The following is a 20,646-nucleotide window of genomic DNA, read 5'->3' as shown; positions in this document are numbered from 1 at the left end:
AGACACAGAATAGGAAGTTTTTGGAGATAAAATCTATCCAATTTGAGCTCCAAGGTTTTTTAAGTGTTGACTATTTCCTTAAGTTGACCTATTATTTAGTCTTCCATTCAGTTAGCAAATACTTATTAAGAACCTATAAGACATAGCACACAACATCCCAGAAATAAGATTTTTTTTTTTTTAACATTTTATTTATTTGACAGGTCACAGGTAGGCAGAGAGGCAGGCAGAGAGTGGGGAAGCAGGCTCCCCGCTGAGCAGAGAGCCCGAGGTGGGGCTGGATCCCAGGACCCTCAGATCATGACCTGAGCCAAAGGCAGAGGCTCAACCACTGAGCCACCCAAGCGCCCCAGAAATAAGATCTTGATAAAGAAAAGATATTCCCCTGAGTGAGGCACAAAAGTAGTTTAGCTCTGTTTATTTTAACTGTGATACCTGGGCACCTCCTCCTGTATTCTTCATCAGCTTTATGCTTTGAAATAATTGTTAATACCCTGCTGTTTTAAATGCAGAGGTAGGGGATGCTAGTGAAGGAAACATCTGTTGAATATCTTAGCACTTCTTACAAGGTCAACCAGTTGTTTGTTACATATAAGTCAACAACAAAGTTTATAATTAATTTTTTATGTTATATGTGGCAGAATTATACATTCTGTAGAATTGATACTGTGATCAGTAATGGCTAAAATTGAGACCTAGAAAAACAAGGTAAGTAAAACTGCTATTCTGGATTTTAATTTTATCTTCAGAGAATTCCTAAATACAAGAGATCGTTGAATTGTAGAAGTTTGAGAGTTCTGTGTTTGTATAAATAAGGAACAAATCTGTTAAGAATTTTAGAGCTAACAAAATTATGTAATAAAATCATTTTTACAAATGAAGAAATCTAGGGGAACCTGGCTGGCTCAGTTGGTAGAGCTTATGACTCTTGATCTCGGGTTTGAGTTTGAGCCCCATCATGGGTATAGAGACTACTTAAGAAATAAAATCTTAAAAAAAAAACAACAAAAAAACGAGCAACACAAAAACAAATGAAGAAATCTGGCCCCCAAAAGACTCTTACTGAAACCTATAGGTTTTAGTTCTTTCTTTCTCCATCTAGGGCTACTTTTACTATATTATGCCCTAGTCTTAATTATATTTTCTCTTAGCAGTTGCTGTTTTTCCAGCACATTTTACTTGAGGACTCATAGCAAATAATTTGGTTTGACAATAACAAAATCCAGTTGTCATTTATTCAGTTACTATTTAGTAAGCACCTTGTAGGTACCAAAGAAACAACAGTAAATAAGTTATCTCTGCTGTGAAGAAGCTCTACAGTCTAGTTGGAAAGAAAGACAGTTACAGATATTTTGATTTGACTTCTGGCCAGATGGCAGATGATCAATTCCAAAGGGTTGTGGTTTTTTTTTTTTTTTTTTAAAGATTTTATTTATTTATTTGTCATAGAGAGAGAAGCGAGAGTGAGCACAGGCAGACAGAGTGGCAGGCAGAGGCAGAGGGAGAAGCAGGCTCGCTGCCAGGCAAGGAGCCCGATGTGGGACTCGATCCCAGGACGCTGGGATCATGACCTGAGCCGAAGGCAGCTGCTTAACCAACTGAGCCACCCAGGGGTCCCGGGTTGTGGTTTTTTGTTTGTTTGTTTGTTTGTTTTTAAAGATTGTATTTATTTGAGAAAGAACATGAGAGCGTGCAAGCCAGTGGAGGGGGTGCAGTTAGGGCAGAGGGAGAGAGAGAAGCAGACTCCACTCAGCAGGGAGCCTGATGCTCGATCCCAGGACCCTGGGGTCATGACCTGAATCAGGTCAGATGCTTAACCCTAGCCACCCAGATGCCCCCAAAAGGTCATTTTTTAATAAAACAGTTATATTCCTGACCAAATAAAAACTGCACCAGCAACGATAGACATATTAGAAAATCAGAGCTGACATTAACCAGTATGCCTATGTCAGTAGTACCATGTGGTCTGGCAGTTAGACTGGGACTCCAGAAAAAAGGGGTGGTTTTGAGTCATAAGCACCCCCTGGCTTCTGATACAGATTTTCTCTCTAGGAGTACATTTCCTATCTAGACCACCAGGAATCCCATAGATCAAATAAATATGTGTTTACAATCCAAAAATCACCAGACACTTTGGAATACAAACCACTGTGAAGGAGGATCAGCAAATTTTAGATCCCCTCCCCACAGTGAGTTTCAGATATTAGAGTTATCAGGCAGAATATATAAAATAACTATACAAAAAACATTAAAGATGAATGAAATGAAATGAACAATGAATAAGATACTTGGACAGATTTTAAAAAGAACCAACAGGGATTGTAGAAAGAAAAAAGAATAAGCTAGAAATTACTTCTGAAGAAATCAGAATGCAGCAATTAGAAGGAGAAAAAAAAAGGGGGGGGGAGATCAGAATGAGAGGCCTAATTAACATCAAATTAGCTTCCAGGGGCGCCTCGGTGGCTCAGTGGGTTAAAGCCTCTGCCTTCGGCTCAGGTCATGATCCCAGGGTCCTGGGATCGAGCCCCACATAGGGCTCTCTGCTCAGCGGGAAGCCTGCTTCCTCCTCTCTCTCTCTGTCTGTCTCGCTGCCTACCTGTGATCTCTGTCTGTCAAATAAATAAATAAAATCTTAAAAAAAAAAAAATTAGCTTCCAGAAGGAGAGAACATTTGAGTTCTTCTGAGGAGGTAATAGCTGAGAACTCTCTGAAAGTGATGAAAAACATGAATCTGCAGCTACCACAACCACAACATATACTAAGCAGGATAATTAAAAAGAACATCACACCTAGTCATTGTAATAAAATTATAAAACCAAACCAAACCAGAAAATAGCAAGTGTTGGGTTAGGGGGAACTTCTGTTTCTGATAGGAATGTAAAATGGTGCAGCAGCTATGGAAAACAGTTTGATGGTTCCTCAAAAACTTAGAATTTCTGTATGATTTAGAAGTTCTGCTTCTAGGTATAATGCTCCCCGGAAATGAAAGCAGGGACTCAAAGAAATATTTGTACACCAGTGTTCAAAACCGCATTATTCCCAATAGCCAAAAGGTAGAAGCAAACCAAGTACCAGTTTTCACAGGACTGGATATGCAAAGTGTGGTATATACATAAAATGGAATATCCTTTAACCTTAAAAAGAATTCTGGTGTATGCTATACAACACAGATAAACCTTGAACACATTATGCTAAGTGAAATAAGCTAGTCACAAAAGGGCAAGAGTCCTGATTCCACTTAGATTGATGATTCCACTTAGATTGATGATTCCACTTAGATGAACTACAATAATGCAATTTACAGACAGAAAGTACAGTGGTGGTTGTAGGGGGAAAGGGAAGATGATGTTTAATGGCTATAGAGTTTGAGTTTTGCAAGGTTAAGAGAGTTGTGGAGATTGATTGTACAACAGTGTGAATGTGTATATCCATAGAGATAGAAAGTAGATGAAAAGAAGTCAGGAGCTGGGGGAGGCAGTAGTGGCGAGTTAATTATTTAATGGGTACAGAGTTTCTGTTTAGGACAATGACAAATTTTGGAAATAGTTGTTGGTGGTGGTTGTACAACATTGTGAATATAATTAACGCCACTGAGTTGTGCATTTAAAAAATGGTTAAAATGGCAAGTTTTATTTTACTACAGTAAAAAATAAACAAAGAGCAATGCCAAAGAGAAAAGACAGAAAGACAGATGCCATACATAAGACTACAATTAGATTGACAACATACTTCTCAGTAACAACTATAGAAGCCAGATGGCAGTTTTGAGTGGTATATAGTAGCATTTATAGAAGTAGCTGTCAGTATAGATTTGCATACAAAGCAAAACTACTTTGCAGAACCATTCAAGGAGCACTTGAGTGTCTCATTTAGTTAAGTGTCTGCCCCTGGTTCCCAGGGTCCCGGGATTGAGCCCTGCGTTGGGCTCCTGGCTCTGTGGGGAGTCCGCTTCTCCCACTCCCTCTCCCTCTGTGTGCTCACTCTCTCTAACTCTCTTTCTCTCAAATAAATCTTTAAGAAAAAAAAAAAAAAAGAGGGACATCTGGGTGTCTCAGTCGGTTAAGCATCTTCCTTCGGCTCAGGTCATGATCCCTCAGGATCCAGAGTCTGCATGCTCACTCTCTCTTTCTCTATTTCTCAAATAAATAAATCTTTTTTTTTTTTTAAGATTTTATTTATTTGACAGACAGAGATCACAAGTAGGCAGAGAGGCAGACAGCGAGGAGGAAGCAGGCTCCCTGCTGAGCAGAGAGCCTGATGCAGGGCTCGATCCCAGGACCCTGAGATCATAACATGAGCCGAAGGCAGAGGCTTAGCCCACTGAGCCACCAAGGTGCCCCCAAATAAATAAATCTTAAAAAAGAAAAAAAAAAAGGAAATCTGTTTAGATTAGAGGTTGATTTTACATTCTATACCCAGTAGATTTTATTATTCTCTTTAAAGATTTTATTTATTTATTTGACAGAGACACAGTGAGAGGGGAACACAAGTAGGGGAAATAGAAAAGGGAGAAGCAGGCTTTTCGCCTGACAGGGAGCCTGTTGCAAGGCTCCATGCCCTGAGCCTGAGCCAAAGGCAGACACTTAACAGCTGAGCCACCCAGGCGCCCCATCCAGTAGATTTTAAATGAATTATGCAACTGAATTTTTAAAATTTTAATCATTAAAAGATAAAAGAAAATGTTATAATTTTTTAAGCCTCTGGTAGCCTTCCTATACTTAAAAAGTGGCAGTAGAGAGCAATTTGATTTTAATAAGGCTACATTTTAAAATTATATGTTTTAAAATGTAACTTAAAAATGCAAGTGCAAAGTGGGGAAAGATTTGGATTGTTGGCGAAATAATATTTAACATATAGAGCTTACATACATATAATTATTTAGTCCAAAGATAAACACTAAAATGCTAGTGAGTAGATAGGCACAGTTGACAAGAGAAAGTACTGCCTTATTCCATTTATCAGGCTTAATGCTATTAAAGATGGGCTGATAGCCAGAGATTGTGTATATGCTGATGGGATGCAGTATGAAGTATATAGTATCATTTATTCAATATTTGTTCCCCAAAATTTGAACATGTATATAATCCAACTAATTTTTATCTAGAGGAAATTCAGGCTTTAGTGGAGCAAATAAGTAAAGCTGGAGAATGTGGCATGTTCTGCTGGGCAGACAACCAAATTACTGAGAACTATTTAATCTAATTGCTCTAGATTGAAAGAGATTTAAGAGATATAACCAAATGCAGTGTGTTGACCTTCATTGGATCCCACTTCAAACAAATCAAATATAGTTGACACTTTTGAAACATTTAAGGAAATTTTAATTTGTTAAATATACTTCAATTAAAAATAATAATAAAGTGTAAACTGTACTTCAATTTAGAAAAATTAAAATCCCAGGATCGAGCCCTGGGTCATGCTCCCTGCTCAGCCTGGAGTCTGCTTCTCCTTCTCCCTCTGTCCCTCCCCTCAGCTCATACTCTCTCTTGAGTGCACCCTCTGTCTCTCCCAATTGAGTAAAATCTTTAAAAAAAAATAAGATTTCATTTTATTTAATTTCCTTTACTTTATGGGATGTCAGCTGCATCAATGAACACAATGAACAATGAACTGACCAACCCTTATAACTTCATATACATCAGAAAGCTCAGTGTGCTGTCATAGCCTCATATATGTCATTGATAAAAAGTATTGAATAGGGGCGCCTGGGTGGCTGAGTGGATTAAAATCTCTGCCTTCGGCTCAGGTCATGATCCCAAGGTCCTGGGATCGAGCCCTGCATCGGGCTTTCTGCTCAGCAGGGAGCCTGCTTCCCCCTCTCTCTCTGCCTGCCTGCCTCTCTGCCTACTTGTGATCTCTGTCAAATAAGTAAATAAAATATTTTTAAAAATAATAAAGTCTTTTTTAAAAAAGTATTGAATAAGAATGTTTAAGATTTTTGGAGATTTTATTTATATTATTTGAGAGAGAGCACGTTTGCACACATGTGTGCACAAGCTGGGGAGGGGCAGAGGAAGAGCATCTCAAGCAGACGCCATGCTAATCCCAACACAGGGCTCCATCTCACAACCCTGAGATCATGACCTGAGCTGAAACCAAGAGTCGGATGCTTAACTGACTGAGCCACCCAGGCACCTCAGAATATTTAAGATTTTAATGTATTAACTATACTTCAGTTAAAATAATAGTAAAGTGTGTCAAATGCATTTCAATTTTTAAAAATTTAAAGAATTTTAAAGAGGTGTCTGGGTGGCTCAGTCAGTAAAGTGTCTACCTTCAGCTTAGGTCATGATCCTGTAGTCTTGGGATTGAGCCACACATTGGGCTCCTTGCTTGGTAGGGAGCCAGCTTCTCCCTCTCCCTCTGCTGCTTCCCCTGCTTGTGCTTCCTCTTGCTCTCTCTCCTGCTTTCTGTCAAATAAATAAGTAAAATCTTTTAAAAAAAATTTTTAGGGCGCCTGGGTGGCTCAGTGGGTTAAGCCGCTGCCTTCAGCTCAGGTCATGATCTCGGAGTCCTGGGATCGAGTCCCGCATCGGGCTCTCTGCTCATCAGGGAGCCTGCTTCCCTCTCTCTCTCTCTCTCTGTCTGCCTCTCTACTTGTGATCTCTCTCTGTCAAATAAATAAATAAAATCTTTTAAAAAAAAAATTTTAAGTAGCATTCAAGATTTCAGTCATATTAAAAGAAAAAAGATTTTAGTCCTATTAGGCACTGTAGAAAAAAATGTCTTGAACATCAGAAGACATTTGGAAAATAATTTTTTTGACTTTATTTTCAGATTTCTAGTTTGAGATATAAATTAACATTTTTATATGTCTGTGTCACTTCTTCTTTTTCTTCAGGGATCCATCTGTCTCTAAGTCTATAGAACGAATCTTCAAAATCTGGGAAGATAGAAATGTATACCCAGAAGAAATGATTATGGCATTGAGAGAAGCTTTGAGTAAGTGTGTTTTTTCTCCTAAAAGAAAAAATTGAGTCCTTGAGTCTTTAAAATTAGAGATATTTTATAGATCTGGTCCTGTTGCTTAATAATGAAAAATAAAGTTCTGAATTGAGTCCTATTTATTTAAAATTAAATACTTTTAAAAGTCTGGGTTAAAAATCTGAATCTTAAGGTTGTAAAAATCTGAATTAAAATTTAAATAGAATTGGTTTGGAGAGGGTTGGATTTTGTCATATTGAATAGAGAAAGTCAAGCATATTAAGTGACAATGGCTATCTGATTATTTTCCTGCCTTTGTTTTGTTTTGAGTGTTTTAAACTATTCATTTTTTTGTATGTTTAATAATTAACTGCCCTATCCTCTTACAGTTGGATAATTTTTTAATGGGGTTTCAGTTTCTACTAAATTATTTGATATTAAGCATATGTTGGGATTTTTTAGTCTTTGTTTTGATTTAGATTTGCAGTTAATTGTGTACCTGTTTTTTAAAAGTTATTTATTTCTTATGTATTAGATGCATGCAGTTGAGTAATTAAATGAAAGTTGGTGATGATATCTGATACCATGACCATTATTTGACTAGAAATTTGCTTTAAAAATAGCATCTTCTAAGAAGCTGTTAAATTCTTCATTTGAGTGTGTTAACTGGTATTTTTAAGCTTCTTTCCCTGTTCTTAAAGTTGATAATTTTATTGATTATCGAAATCATGTTTATTTGACAGCTTCTTAGATCTGGTGGGTGTTTTTATTTTTTTATAAAAATGAAAGAGAAAGAGAAAAAGAAACAACACACAATCTTGGATTGTTACAATGCTACAACTTTGACACTGAAGTGGACAGACAGAACAGCTTCCCATAATGCCAGATTGCAAAAACTGAAATGTTTTCCAGGTACCACTTTCAAAACTCAGAAGCAGCTGAAAGAAAATCTGAACAAACAACCGAATAAGCAGTGGAAGAAATCACAAAGTAAGGAACAAAATCTCAACTAATATAAAGTTACCTCCTGTTTTTGGAGCAGAAGAAAATGTAGACCATTTGACATCGTACCTGGCATAAACCATGGGGAAGCCTGTGTTTTCCAGGCCTGGGAGAGTGACCCAGTGACTTATACTAAACAAGCCATCATGGAGTTACTTCTTTAAAAAAACAAAAACAAAAACAAACAAAAAAACCCTACTTTTAAACAAAGGAAATGCAGAAAAAGGGTTTAAATGAGTGAAGATTCAAGAGTAGTTGGGGGAGTGAAAGAAGAAAAAAAAAATGCTTGATAGTGCCCAGGCTAACTCTTAGGTTGAAAGATATAAGAAGTTAGAGGCAGCTGACATTAAACAACAGAGCTGAAGAGGAGACTAGGCATTAAGAAGCATTTCTTTGGGAGCCATGAAATCCTTCGATTTGGGGATGCACTCTGCCACATTAGACATGGGCCTCAAATCCTGGCCAGAAGCTCATTCTCTAACAGGAGCTCCTTTTATGTTTATCATGTTTACCCAGCATGAGATCAAGGGAGTGGAATACTGCATGTGATAGGCTGCTATGGGCCAAACTGAGGAATATTGAGAAAGACTTGAAGGTGTGGAGGGAACAAGGTAGAAGACAGTGAGAATTGGGAGGTAAAACAAGACACTTGGGATGTTTTTACTCCAGCAAGCGTGTGATATCCATCATGATTAAGGGAGTCCTCTGACATCCTTTTGGTCATAAGTTGCATGCGTAGGAACAGCAAGAGTCATCATTTCAGCCAAAGTTGAACCACAGTGGTAATGTACTTAGAACTTTTCCTGCCTCTTTTTGCTGTGAATTGAGTCAGCAGAAAAAGAAATCCAGAGCTAAATCGTAGGAATAGAGTTGATGTTTATCAGTAATTTTCTTCAGCCAGTGCTCAGGATTAATTGGATGTCCTACTCCTGAACACTCTTAATTTGAGGTATTGAGATCCTTTTAAACTCAGACAAAAAAGGTACTCCATGTATCTCAGTATCTCCAAATCAATAATTCTAGGACTTTATGACTTAAAGGGTCTGTTGGAGGTAAGTAGGTTAGATCTATCTAAATAGTATATTTTTATATTGGCCACACTTGGGAGTGTTTAAATTTCATATTCTAGGAATATTTGTTCTAAGAATTAAATTATTCTTTAAATGTGCATATTTGACATATGTTCAAAGTGTAAACCCTTAACTATAATGCTGAAAAATTGCATGAATGTTAGTTGACTTTTTGTGTCTCTATTCTTAATGACCTTTTGTTTAATTCAACAGCATCCATGAATCCAAAAGCTGCTCTCAAGTCTAAGATAGTTGCAGAATTTCGAGTAAGTTCTAGAATAAGTTTAATATGCCAAAGCTTTATTCACCCCTTTTGCTATAGTTCTCCACATATAGTCCAGTAAGATTTATTTTTTATTCAATTGTATATAAATTATATTTTGAACAAATTTAAACGGTTCTAAAAGAATCCAGGTTGGGATCAGATTACTTGGAGTTTTATATGTTCCCCTAATGGAGGAATTAACCTTCTTCCAGAAGGTTACCAGCCAAGTTCTGTATTGAAACCTCCCCCCCAACAAGGGGTTCATTCTACTGTGAAGCTCTACTAAATTAGTATTTGCTTACAGTTAACGTAATAAGATTATATTTATCTAATTAAAATTTTGAAGAATAAGTGGACCTTTGTCTTAGTCTTAACCTTATATGTTTCATTAGCTTTGACTAACTAAGGAAAGGACATTTTAAAGTATGTAACTAAAAGTACAGTTTCGGCATAAAAATTGATAGTTATATCCCCGATTACAAAGAATTGCAAAAGGTTTCTTTCTTATTACTGTTATTAGATTTTAGACATGTTTTATGTTAACAGGGGGAAGGGAGAGTAAGTGAATGATTTCATAAATAAAATGTGACTCTGGTCTGTGTTCAGTCCCAGGCCCTCATTGAAGAGCTGTTGTTGTACAAGCGCTCAGAAGATCAGATAGAATTGAAGGAAAAACAGCTGTCAACCATGAGGGTGGATGTGTGCAGCACAGAAACTCTGAAATGTTTAAAAGGTAATACTTCTTTTTAAATAGAGTAACTCAGATTTTTTTCCCAGGTCTGTCATTTTTAAGTCATCAGACTGGCTTCTCCCATAAAGAGAACCTTAGGTTTTATTTATATTTATTTATTTATTTTTAAATATTTTATTCATATATTTGACAGAGAGTAAGAGACAGCGAGAGACGGAAAACAAACGGGGATTAGGAGAGGGAGAAGCAGGTTTCCCACCAAGCAGGGAGACTGACATGGGGCCTGATCTCAGGACCCTGGGATCACGACCTGAGCTGAAGGCAGACACTTAATGACTGAGCCACCCAGGCACCCCATGAAGTTTATATGCATGAAATCACCACTTGGAAGACCAGAAGTGCCACAACTGTTTTCTAAAACCTACGGTTCTCTGGGGCCTTTTGGCTCAGGTCATGATTCCAGGATGCTGGGATCAAGCCCCACATGGGGCTCCCCACTTGGCGGGAAGCCTGCTTCTCCCTCTCTCACTCCCCCTGCTTGTGTTCCCTCTCTCACTGTGTCTGTCTGTCTCTCTGTCAAGTAAATAAATAAAATGTTAGAAAAAGAGTTTCATAAGTAAATTCTTGTCTTTCACATTGCATATCTTAAACTTACACAGTGTTATATGTTGATTGTATCTCAATGAAGGAGAAAAAAAATAATTAAAAAATCTAAAATGTAATTAAATTCTGTCCTTTTCCTCATTTCTAGTGCTTTCTTGATATATTGGGATATATATAGACAATGTATTTCACATGTGTGATAATGTGGTTTGGTTATGTTCTTTAATAAGGTCACTGTAATGCCCCATAAAATCTACTAGTTGCTCTCTTTTCCTTAGATTATAAATTAAAAATAATAATTATATTAATAAATTGTTAGAATGTAAATCTCATGAAGGTAGAAATTATCCTTATTTGTTTATTGTTGTATCCTAGCACCTAGAGCAATGCCTGCTACATAATAGGCATTTGATAAATATTTTTGAAATCATGACTAAATGGCTTTCAGCATTCATTTGGGCACCTGTTTTGTTCTTGCACTGTACTTTAAATTTAACCATTGTTACCTAATTTAATCCTCACAACAACCCAGCTTGTTAAAAACCTGCATTTTGTACATGAGAAATTGAGACTTCATAAGGAGATGGGTAGCTTACCAAGCAAGTTACACAGCTGATAAAAATTTTAGCAAAGCCAAAATCTGTACCCATATCTGAAGCTGTATTCCAGTAGTCACTGGGAAAGATGTATACTTAGAAGAGTAAGTAACAGGACACCTGGGTGGCTCGGTTGGACAACTGCCTTCGGCTCAGGTCATGATCCCGGAGTCCCGGGATCGAGTCCCGCATCGGGCTCCCAGCTCCACGGGCAGTCTGCTTCTCCCTCTGACCTTCTCCTCACTCATGCTCTCTCTCACTGTCTCTCTCTCAAATAAATAAATAAAATCTTAAAAAAAAAAAAAAAGAAGAAGAGTAAGTAACAGTTTGTAATATCACAGTTGCTGAAGAAAACAATTGATGGTTTGTACTCTTATTAGGGATCTTCTTCAGATAGGAAAGAAGAATTTTTCATATGATACACACAGAGGTCACTTTTACTTTTCTGAACCTCCATTTTCTCACATTCTGTAGTGAATCTAAGTGAAAAGAATTGAGCCTCATCCTGTTACTTCTAATTAGCAGCTCAGCATCCAGTTTGTGAAGAGAAGCAATCAACAGAGTTTCTTTTAGTTGAACTTTCTTTTGTTTACTTTAATTATACGTGTCCTCATGATACACTCTTGACTACATTCTAGCACATTCACATGAATTGTCTTAATAATCTGTTTTGTGAATTTTGTGACTTGGAGAATCTCCTTTAAGGTGATACTAAGGCAGCAAGAACAGGTTCATAGATTATGTAAAAGGGGTTTTCCTCAAAAGATTGAATTTTTTATATTTTCTGTTTTATCCTAAAATGAGTACTTCTGTTATTTTAGATAAGACAGGTGGAAAGAAGTTCTCCAAAGAATTTGAAGAGGCAAGTTCCAAACTGGAGGAATTTGTGAATGGATTAGATAAGCAGGTGAAAAATGGGCCCTCATTAACAGAAGCACTGGAAAATGCTGGAATTTTCTATGAAGCACAGTACAAAGAAGTAAAAGTGGTGGCCAATGTAAGTAATAATTAAAGCTGTCTTATATTGATTGCTTACTGTAAATCAGTGACTGTTTATATGAGTTCTCTAACTCTATGAGGGTAAACATTATTACCTCCAGTGCATGGATGAAATTAGTTTTGAAGAAGGTCAGTAGCCTTGTATAAGTTAATAGAGCCAGCAAGTGGAGGAGTCTAAATTAAGACCTGGCTTTTTTTGACACTAAAGCTCACAGATACCCTGACCATTAAGCTTTACTAAAGCTTTATGTCTTAGCATTTCAAAGGGCATGTGCCTAGTTACTGTTACAGGATTTAAAAATTGGGCAGAAGTATACATACTTTATTGTTTTACCAGAAAACTAGATGGAAACATTCTGTTATGAAAATTCTGTTACTAGTGGCCTCTGAAAGAAACTGCCTGTGTTATACTGAAGTTTTTATATTTTTATTTATTTGTTTATTTTTACAGAGGAGAAACTGGGTGGGGGGGGCAGGGGAAGAAAGAGAGAGAGAGAGAGAGAATCTTAAGCAGGACACTTATGTGACTGAGCTTCCCAGGCGCCTTGAAAATTTTTTTTTTAATAGCTTTAATCTCTGTGTATGGTCATAAAAGTAGATGACAGTAGATCCCACCAGTCCCACTTCCTAGACGCAATCCCTTTTAACTCATTTAAGGTCTTTTTGGGGTGGGGGGGCTTTTGCCTTCCATGTTTTCTGAATAATATGCTTATATTGTTCCTTCTTGATTTATCCTATTTAAGAAATATCTACTAACTTCTTGGTATGACATATGAGGTTTTAACTTATACTCCACTCCCTTCCTCCTCCTTCCAAAACATTATTTAACTGTTTTAAATCTGTTGATCATCTTCATACATGGTAGTACTGTATTCAATATTTTTTGACCGCTAACTCTAGACTCTTCACTATGTAGAATGAGGTTATTAACATCCCTCTCCTTTCCCATTAGTTCTCATTTATCCCTTCAGTTTCCCATCTTCAGTAAACTGTACTTTCACTTTGTCAAGGTGGAGAATATTTATATTCTACTCTGTAATCAATTAAATGTTACTTCCTTGCTCTAAAGGTTGAAAGTTAATAAACAAAGATTATAGTAAAGCTCTGTAAACATTGTTCACCATATGATCTAGTAGGTATGGTAATATTAGAGACTTTTTGTTTTTTTCCTAAAATTTTTTTAGATTGTTTGCTTTCTCATAGCCTTTTTTTTTTACTTTCTAAATTCTCTGTCATGTCGAATATCTGAAATCACATTTTCCCCAGAAACCTCCCTAGCTGAACTTTCAATCTTCTGCTCCAGTTTGAAATGTCTGGATCTCATTCTAGGACTCCCTTTTACTGATACTCTGAATTGAGCACTCTGTTTTACAGATTTCTTTATCTTCTTTTTTTGGTTTTCTCTCATGTTTTGGTGGAGCATATCCTTGGTTAATTTCCAAAAATAAGGGGCTTATGAGATGTGAATTTTCTGAGTCCTTAGATCTCAAAATATCTTTATACTGTTTTCACATTTACTTTCATAGTTTGGTTGAAAATCATTTTCCCTTACAGCTTAAAAGGCATTACTTCTTGTATTTAGTGTTTTTGATGTGAAGTCTTTGCAAGATCATTTGTAGGAACTTTTTTTTTTCTGCCTGGGAACTTTTATGGACTTCATCCATAATGTCCTGTAATTTTTACAATGATGTATCAACATACGAGGTTTTATTTTTCATTCCTTATGGGTTACTTGGAGGGCTCTTTCAGTCTAAAGATTGGTGTTCTTCAGTTGTGGAATAATTTCTTTCTCTTCTATTTTCTCAATCTTGATCTTTTTGTTCTGTTTTCTGAAAGATCTTGAGTTTTTTTCCCTCTCTAGTTTTCTTGGTCTTTCTCTTATGAAAAAGGCTTTCATCAAAAATCAGTTGGTATCTCTGTCCATTCATATTTAAGAATGAGGTATGAAAAAATTGAGACATTCCTGGTACATAGATAGGGATTATTTACTCTCAGGTTTAGTAAAGTCTATGTAGGTGAGGAACTGGCTGTTCAGGGCAGGAGGAGTGCTAAGTGTTAGAAGGCTGGAGTCTTTTGCCAAAATATTTTAACTTTTTAGAGAAGTCACATTTTTTTGCCCAAGGAATAGTACCTTGGCGACCAAGTGTGGAGATTGCAAGGGAGGTGGTGTTGAGTATTTGGTAGTCACACTTTTAATTAATTATATTGATTTCAAACCCTCTACTCACTCCACCCTTCTGTAGTCATCATGCCCTAGATGAAAACTGCTCAGGGATTCTGCAAGTCAGATCAGCAGTCGGCTCCTTTCCAAGATACTTCTCCCCTTCTGCATACCCCAACCTCATTTTTTTCCCCACTGCCTTATCCCTTCTTTATTACTCTTTTGTTCTCTTTTTGTCTTCTAAATTTTGTAGAAATGTTTTTTCCAGGTATACTTCTGGTTAATTGTTTATACCTTTGTTTGTTTGTTGTTGTTTTTTACTATTCACTTTATAGGAGTCCCAGGAGGGAGAGATAGTGAATAGGAGTGGTCAGTTTACCATTTTGACCCAAAGGACCATTTAATAATTTTTTAATACTGACCTGTGATCTTATGTAGGAAATCATTTAGTCTACTTTAGAGGATCTTCAAATGGCTGGGAGAGGTTTATTCAGCAAGCATTTGTTGAGTACACATAATTGAAGTTCTGTATGACACGTGCTATAATAGAGGTAACTGTAGGAAGCTATTTGAATGGATTTAATAGGTGCTTTAACTAAAGTTAAAGTGGGGATGGAAGGTACAGAGAAAAATCTCTCAAAGGACCTAAACTCTGAAATTGCAGTAATTAGCTAAATGAAAAGCCCATATTCTCTGAAGAGCATAGTTGAAAGCATGCAAACGTGAGTATGGCAAAATTGGTGGACCTGAGAGTAATTTCTCATTGCTGGGCATGTATGTGGAAGGTGGTAAATAGAACTGGAGTGTTACTTAGGAACAAGGTTCTGGAAGGTTTGTGTTCGCTAGAATTGGTCTTGGAATTTTACCCTGAAAGCAGTGGGAAGCAGTTGTAGGATTTTAATTTTGCTAATGATATGATCAGGTTTACATTTTAGAATCAGGAGAACAGGATGGAGAATGGGTGGGTGGCTTAGTCAGCTAAGTTTTTTCTTTCAGCCCAGGTCATGATCCCAGGGTCCTAGGATTAAGTCCTGTATCGGGCTTCCTGCTCAGTGGGGAGCCTGGTTCTCCCTCTCCTTCTGCCTGCCACTCACTCACTCCTGCTTGTGTGCTCACTCACTCTGTCTCTCTGTGTCAAATAACTAAATAAAATCTTTAAAAGAAATTTTTTTTCTTTTATTACCTAAAAAGTGTCAATCTTTCTGGCTTCCCTTATAATGAGAAGTTAACTGTGCCTAGATGTATTCTTTGTAGTTATCCTGCTTGGGGGTTCACTGAGCATTTTGGATCTGTGGTCTGGTATCTTTAATTAATTTTGGGAAATATTTACCATTATCTTTTAAAATATTTCTTCTCTTCCATTCTCTCTCTTCTCCTTTGAGGATTTTAGTTACATATCCCATGTGGTCTTAGATTTCTGCTGTTTTATTCATTCTTTTTTCCCTTTGGACTAATTTTTGGCTAATTTATACTTACCAATTTTCAAGTTCAAATATTCTTTCTTCTGCTGAGCTGGTGTGCTTCTCTGTCTGGTTTTCGGTAGTTACACAGCGATGTGTCTAACATGGTCTTCTTCATATCTGGTTTGGGGTTTATAGAACTTTTTGAATCAATGATGTATTAGTTTACTGGGGCTGCTGTAACAAAGTTTCTCAGACTGGGTGGTTTAAACATTAATTTGTTGTCTCCCTCATAATTCTACAAGCCAGAAATCTGAGATCAAAGTGATAGCATGGTTGACTTTTTTTAAGATTTTATTTATTTGAGAAAAAGAGAGAGGACATGCATGAGTTGGGGGAGGGGCAGAGGGAGAGGGACAAGCAGATTTCCTGCTGAGCCAGGAGCCCAATGGGGGGCTCAGTCCCAGGACCTCAAGATTGTGACTGAGCTAAAGTCAAATACCTAACTGACTGAGCCTCCCAGGCATCCCCGCGTGCTTTATACTTTCTGAGGGTTGTGAGGGAAGGTTCTGTTCCCGGCTTCATAGTTTGACTTGTGGTGGCCATTTTCAATATCTCTTCACATTGTCTTTTCTCAGTGTGTGTCTGTGTCCAGATTTCCCCTTTCTCTAAGGATACCAGTCATTTTGGCTCAGGGCCCACCCTAATGACCTCATTTTAACTTGATTACCTCTGTAAAACCTTGTCACATTCTGAGTTATATAGGGTTAGGACTTGGACCTATGACTCTGGAGGGTCACACCCCATAACAAATTGCTTGATGTTTTTCACAAATTTTGGAAAATTTTCAGCTTTTATCTGTTCAGGTTTTATTTCTTTTCCATTCTCTCTCCTCTCCTGGAACTCTATTAAAAACATATATTAGATCTCATCACTAAGTTCCTTTTTATGTTCCTTTTTGTATTTTCCATCCTTTTTCTCTCAGTGCTTCCTTCTAGATATTTTCTATTAACCAGTCTTCTAATTCATTAATTCTCTCTTCTGCTGAATCTTATCTGTTGTTAAACCCACCAATTTAATTTGCTTATTTTTCAGTTCTAGAATCACCATTTGATTTTTCCCCCTCCCTTCCCCTGATTTCTTTTTACAAAGAATTTTATTTTCTAGTAAAATTCTGTTGATCTTTTTTTTTCATCTTTCCTGTCTTTCAGCTTTTCATTCTTTTTAAAATTTTGACACATTCTCAAACTTTTAAACACCATAATTACATTATGAAGACATTTTTTTTCCTGAATCATTTGAAAATAAATTGGTGATGTCCTATCACCCCCAAATATTTTCATATGTGTTTTTCTGCCAGACTGTTTATATTTTCCTTCATAACCATAAAGTATAGCCATTTAATCAAAAAATAATTCATACATTTGTGTACTATTATTATATAACACTTAAACCCTATTCTGATTGACCAGTTTTTATAGCAGAAGGTTCTGTCCAGAATAACAGGTTCCATTTATTGCATTTCTATTTATTTTCCTTGGATCTAAAACAATTCCTCAGTCTTTTCCTTGATTTTCATATTTTAAATATGTTTAAAGATTATAAGGAAAAAAAAAGATTATAAATCAAAATATTTTGTTCAGTGTCCCCCAGTTTGGATTTATGTGATGATTTTTTTTTCATGAATTTTTTTTTAAAGATTTTATTTATTTATTTGACAGACAGAGATCACAAGTAGGCAGAGAGGCAGACAGAGAGAGAGGAGGAAGCAGGCTCCCTGCTGAGCAGAGAGCCCGATGTGGGGCTCGATCCCAGGACCCTGGGATCATGACCTGAGCCAAAGGCAGAGGCTTTAACCCACTGAGCCACCCAGGCGCCCCTTAGGTGATGATTTTTGTGATCAGATTTAGGTTATGTGTCTTTAGTAGGGTTATTACAGAATTGATTGTATTCTTCTCTTTCCATTTTTTCATTTATCACACAAGTTTGATGTCTTCCACTACCTGTTCTATTCCTTTTGATATCTTATAGATGTAGTATCTTCCAGCCTTGTCCATTGAAAAGTTTTCACTTGGTAATTACTATGGATTGAATTGTGTATCCCAAAAAGATGTTGGAGTCCCAATTCCTGGTACACATGAATGTGGCCTTACTTGGAAATAGGGTCTTCGCAGATGTAATCAAATTAAGCTAAGGTCATTAGGGTGAGCCTTATACAATATAACTTACGTCATTATAAGAAGAGGGAAATTTGGATACAGACAGACACACAGGGAGAACATCATGTGACAACCAAAACAGATATTTTATTGATGTGGCTACAAGCCAAGGAACACAAAGGGTTGATGGCTACCACCAAAGTGAGGAAAAGACAAAGAAGGATAGCCCTGCTGACACCTTGATTTTAGACTTCTAGCCACCAGAATTAGGAGATAATACATTTCTGTTGTTTTTAAGCCTCCCAAGTTGTGGTACTTTATTACCACAAACCTAAGAAGGTAATAGAGTAATTAGTAAGTGTTTTCCGGGGAGGTTTTTTGAAACATTGTAAATAACTTATTCATCATAAAACTTTCAATTTATTCATTTATTTAAATAAGTATGGACCCATAGAGTCTTTTTATTCTTTGTTTTAATTAATTACTACCAGTAATTATTGTGATGCTCAAATTGTCCCAGATTTGGCCAGTGGGATCTCTTTTCAGGCTGCTTTCTGGGTTCTTTTACAAGTCCCCATCATTTTCAGAGCATTTTGTTACTTCTGGAATAAGGTGTTCCATCTCATCTTGCACTGTTCTGCCTGGCCCTCGAGTCAGTCATTTCTCCAAGGAGCTTGAGTTCCTTTTAGTGAAAAATCATTTAGAAACCATCTGAATGGGACACCTGGGTGGCTAAGTCTATTAAATGTCTGCCTTCGGCTCAGGTCATGATCTCAGGGTCCTGGGATAAAGCCCCACACCAGGCTCCCTGCTCAGTGGGAAGTCCTGCTTCTCCTTCTGCCTCTTCCCCACTTGTGCTCTCTCTTGCTGTCTCTCTCTCTCTCTCAAAGAAATAATTAAAATCTTTAAAAAGAAAAAAAAAGAAACCATCTGAGTATTAGGTGTACTCATTGATGTCGGGATATCACAGCTGCTAAACCCTATCAGTGTACAGAGCTAGGAAATAGATGTATGTTTACATACTTATCCTGTCTGTACACACACGTACATCTATATTAATTTCTTTGTCTGTCTATATGTTCTCTCCATTCCTAATCCAACACCGCAGTATTCATTCTGGTTTTCTCCGCTTTCCTGTTTGTAATTGCTTTTTTTAACAGTGCAAAACCTTGTCCCCCTTATTTTCAATACAGTTACTTACTTGATCAATCCCTGTGTGTAGGGGAACCTGGGTGGCTCAGTCAGTTAAGCATCTATCTGCCTTCGGCTCAGGTCATGATCTCAGGGTTCTGGGATCAAGCCCTGCATTGGGCTCCCTCCCCAGCAGGGAGTGTGCTTCTCCCTCTCCCTCCATCCCTCCCCTCTGCTCATGCTCACACACTCTCTCTCTCTCAAATAAATAAATAAAATCTTAAAAAAAAAAAAAAATCCTCTGTGTAGGCAGATAACCATCACATCCATCCCTCCTTATCCACCTCTGGGCTTTCTCATATCTTACTTCAGCATCCCATGCAATGCCTTCCTCATATTTTCCTCAACCCATTTTGGCTCCATCTTACTCTAGGCTACCAAGTCTTTATTTTTAGCTTCATCTAATGGATGTTGTACCAGAGTGTTCATGAAGGGATTTTTCTCTCTTTTCTTGAACATGTGAAACATAACTGTTTGGGTTTTGTCAGATAATTCCAATACTGGCTTCACTTGTTATAAGTCTGTTTCTAATGTCTTTTTTCTTTTAGGTCAGTTGGTCCTATTTCTTGGCATGCTGGCTAATTTTTGTACTGAGTGCCAACATTGTGTATGAAATTGTTTATAGAATCTCTGGATGATTTCTCTTCCTATACCCAGAATAAACCCTTTCCCTTGCTAGGGTTTGCAGATATTATGAGAGTTGATCATGTTAATCAGAGGTTAAACTGAACTGACTTGGGCTGATTTGCAGTTTGGGCATGACTCTGTCTCCCTCTGGTTCTTCCCAGCTTCTAGGGCGTAGAGTTTTCCCACTGAGAGGCTGGAGTGATCACTAGGGCCCTCTTCCCCTGAATGATTTGAAGTCTAATTCTTGTCTCCTTAACACCTAAGCCTGTGTTAAACTACTCTTTTCAGAAGCTTCCTGCTTGGCTTCTTAATTCCCTCTTCTTCAGAATTCAGGAAATATCTTGAAGAGCTAAAATAACATGTGGTTGAGCCTGTTTCACCAGAATCTTGGCCTTTCGAATCTCTAATTTCTATCTCTGTAGACCAGCAAGACTGTTAAAAAGCTGTGCTTTTTCTTCATATGTAGTAGTGGCCCTCTGCCTTGTCCTTTTACCTGAATTATCAAATTCTTACCTGGCTCTCCCAAGTCAGCAGAATCCTGAGAAAAAAGGCAACTGCAGAATGTCAGCTTAGCTTTCTTTCCTTATGGTTTCCCCCTGGTGTAGGACTTGCCTCTTAAGTTTTGGTTGCCTCAGCACTCCTACCACACTGAAACATGTGTGCATGGGTGCGTGTGTGTTCAAGTATGTATGTGTATATATCTGGCTTTCCTAGTTGTTCTTGGTGGGAGCATTGTTCTACTGCAAGCTACTCAGGTATATCCAGAAGCAAAAGCTCAACTCTAGTATATTCTTTTCTGTCCCATTCCTTTTTTAAAATGTTTCTTGTTTGACCACCCAAACACCCAAAATGATTTTGCAATCTAATGATCCAAGACTCTTAACCAAAAGAAAAAAACACACTGTTTTAAGGCATGAACATTAAAATCAGATCAATAGGATTTAAGCTGAATGATGAA

General features: G+C 37.3%; 1 protein-coding gene across 7 annotated transcripts in view; it reads left to right on the top strand.

Moving 5' to 3' along the window:
• Positions 1–20,646, top strand: part of RPRD2 (regulation of nuclear pre-mRNA domain containing 2) — a 101,516-nt gene that overhangs the window by 63,836 nt on the left and 17,034 nt on the right. For 4 of the 7 annotated variants that reach the window (XM_047724664.1, XM_047724662.1, XM_047724666.1 and 1 more), the window contains exons 3-7: positions 6,842–6,942; positions 7,837–7,914; positions 9,210–9,262; positions 9,868–9,994; positions 11,973–12,148. In XM_047724664.1, coding sequence (XP_047580620.1) covers positions 6,842–6,942; positions 7,837–7,914; positions 9,210–9,262; positions 9,868–9,994; positions 11,973–12,148 — 535 coding nt within the window. The remainder of the gene's footprint in view (positions 1–6,841; positions 6,943–7,836; positions 7,915–9,209; positions 9,263–9,867; positions 9,995–11,972; positions 12,149–20,646) is intronic. The other 3 variants (XM_047724663.1, XM_047724669.1, XM_047724667.1) reach the window with 1 other exon arrangement.

Source organism: Lutra lutra, chromosome 4 (assembly GCF_902655055.1).
Source record: "Lutra lutra chromosome 4, mLutLut1.2, whole genome shotgun sequence".
Taxonomy (NCBI): Eukaryota; Metazoa; Chordata; class Mammalia; order Carnivora; family Mustelidae; genus Lutra; species Lutra lutra.
The sequence above is the reverse complement of the archived record's forward strand: the minus strand, read 5'-3'. Positions and strand labels throughout refer to the sequence as shown.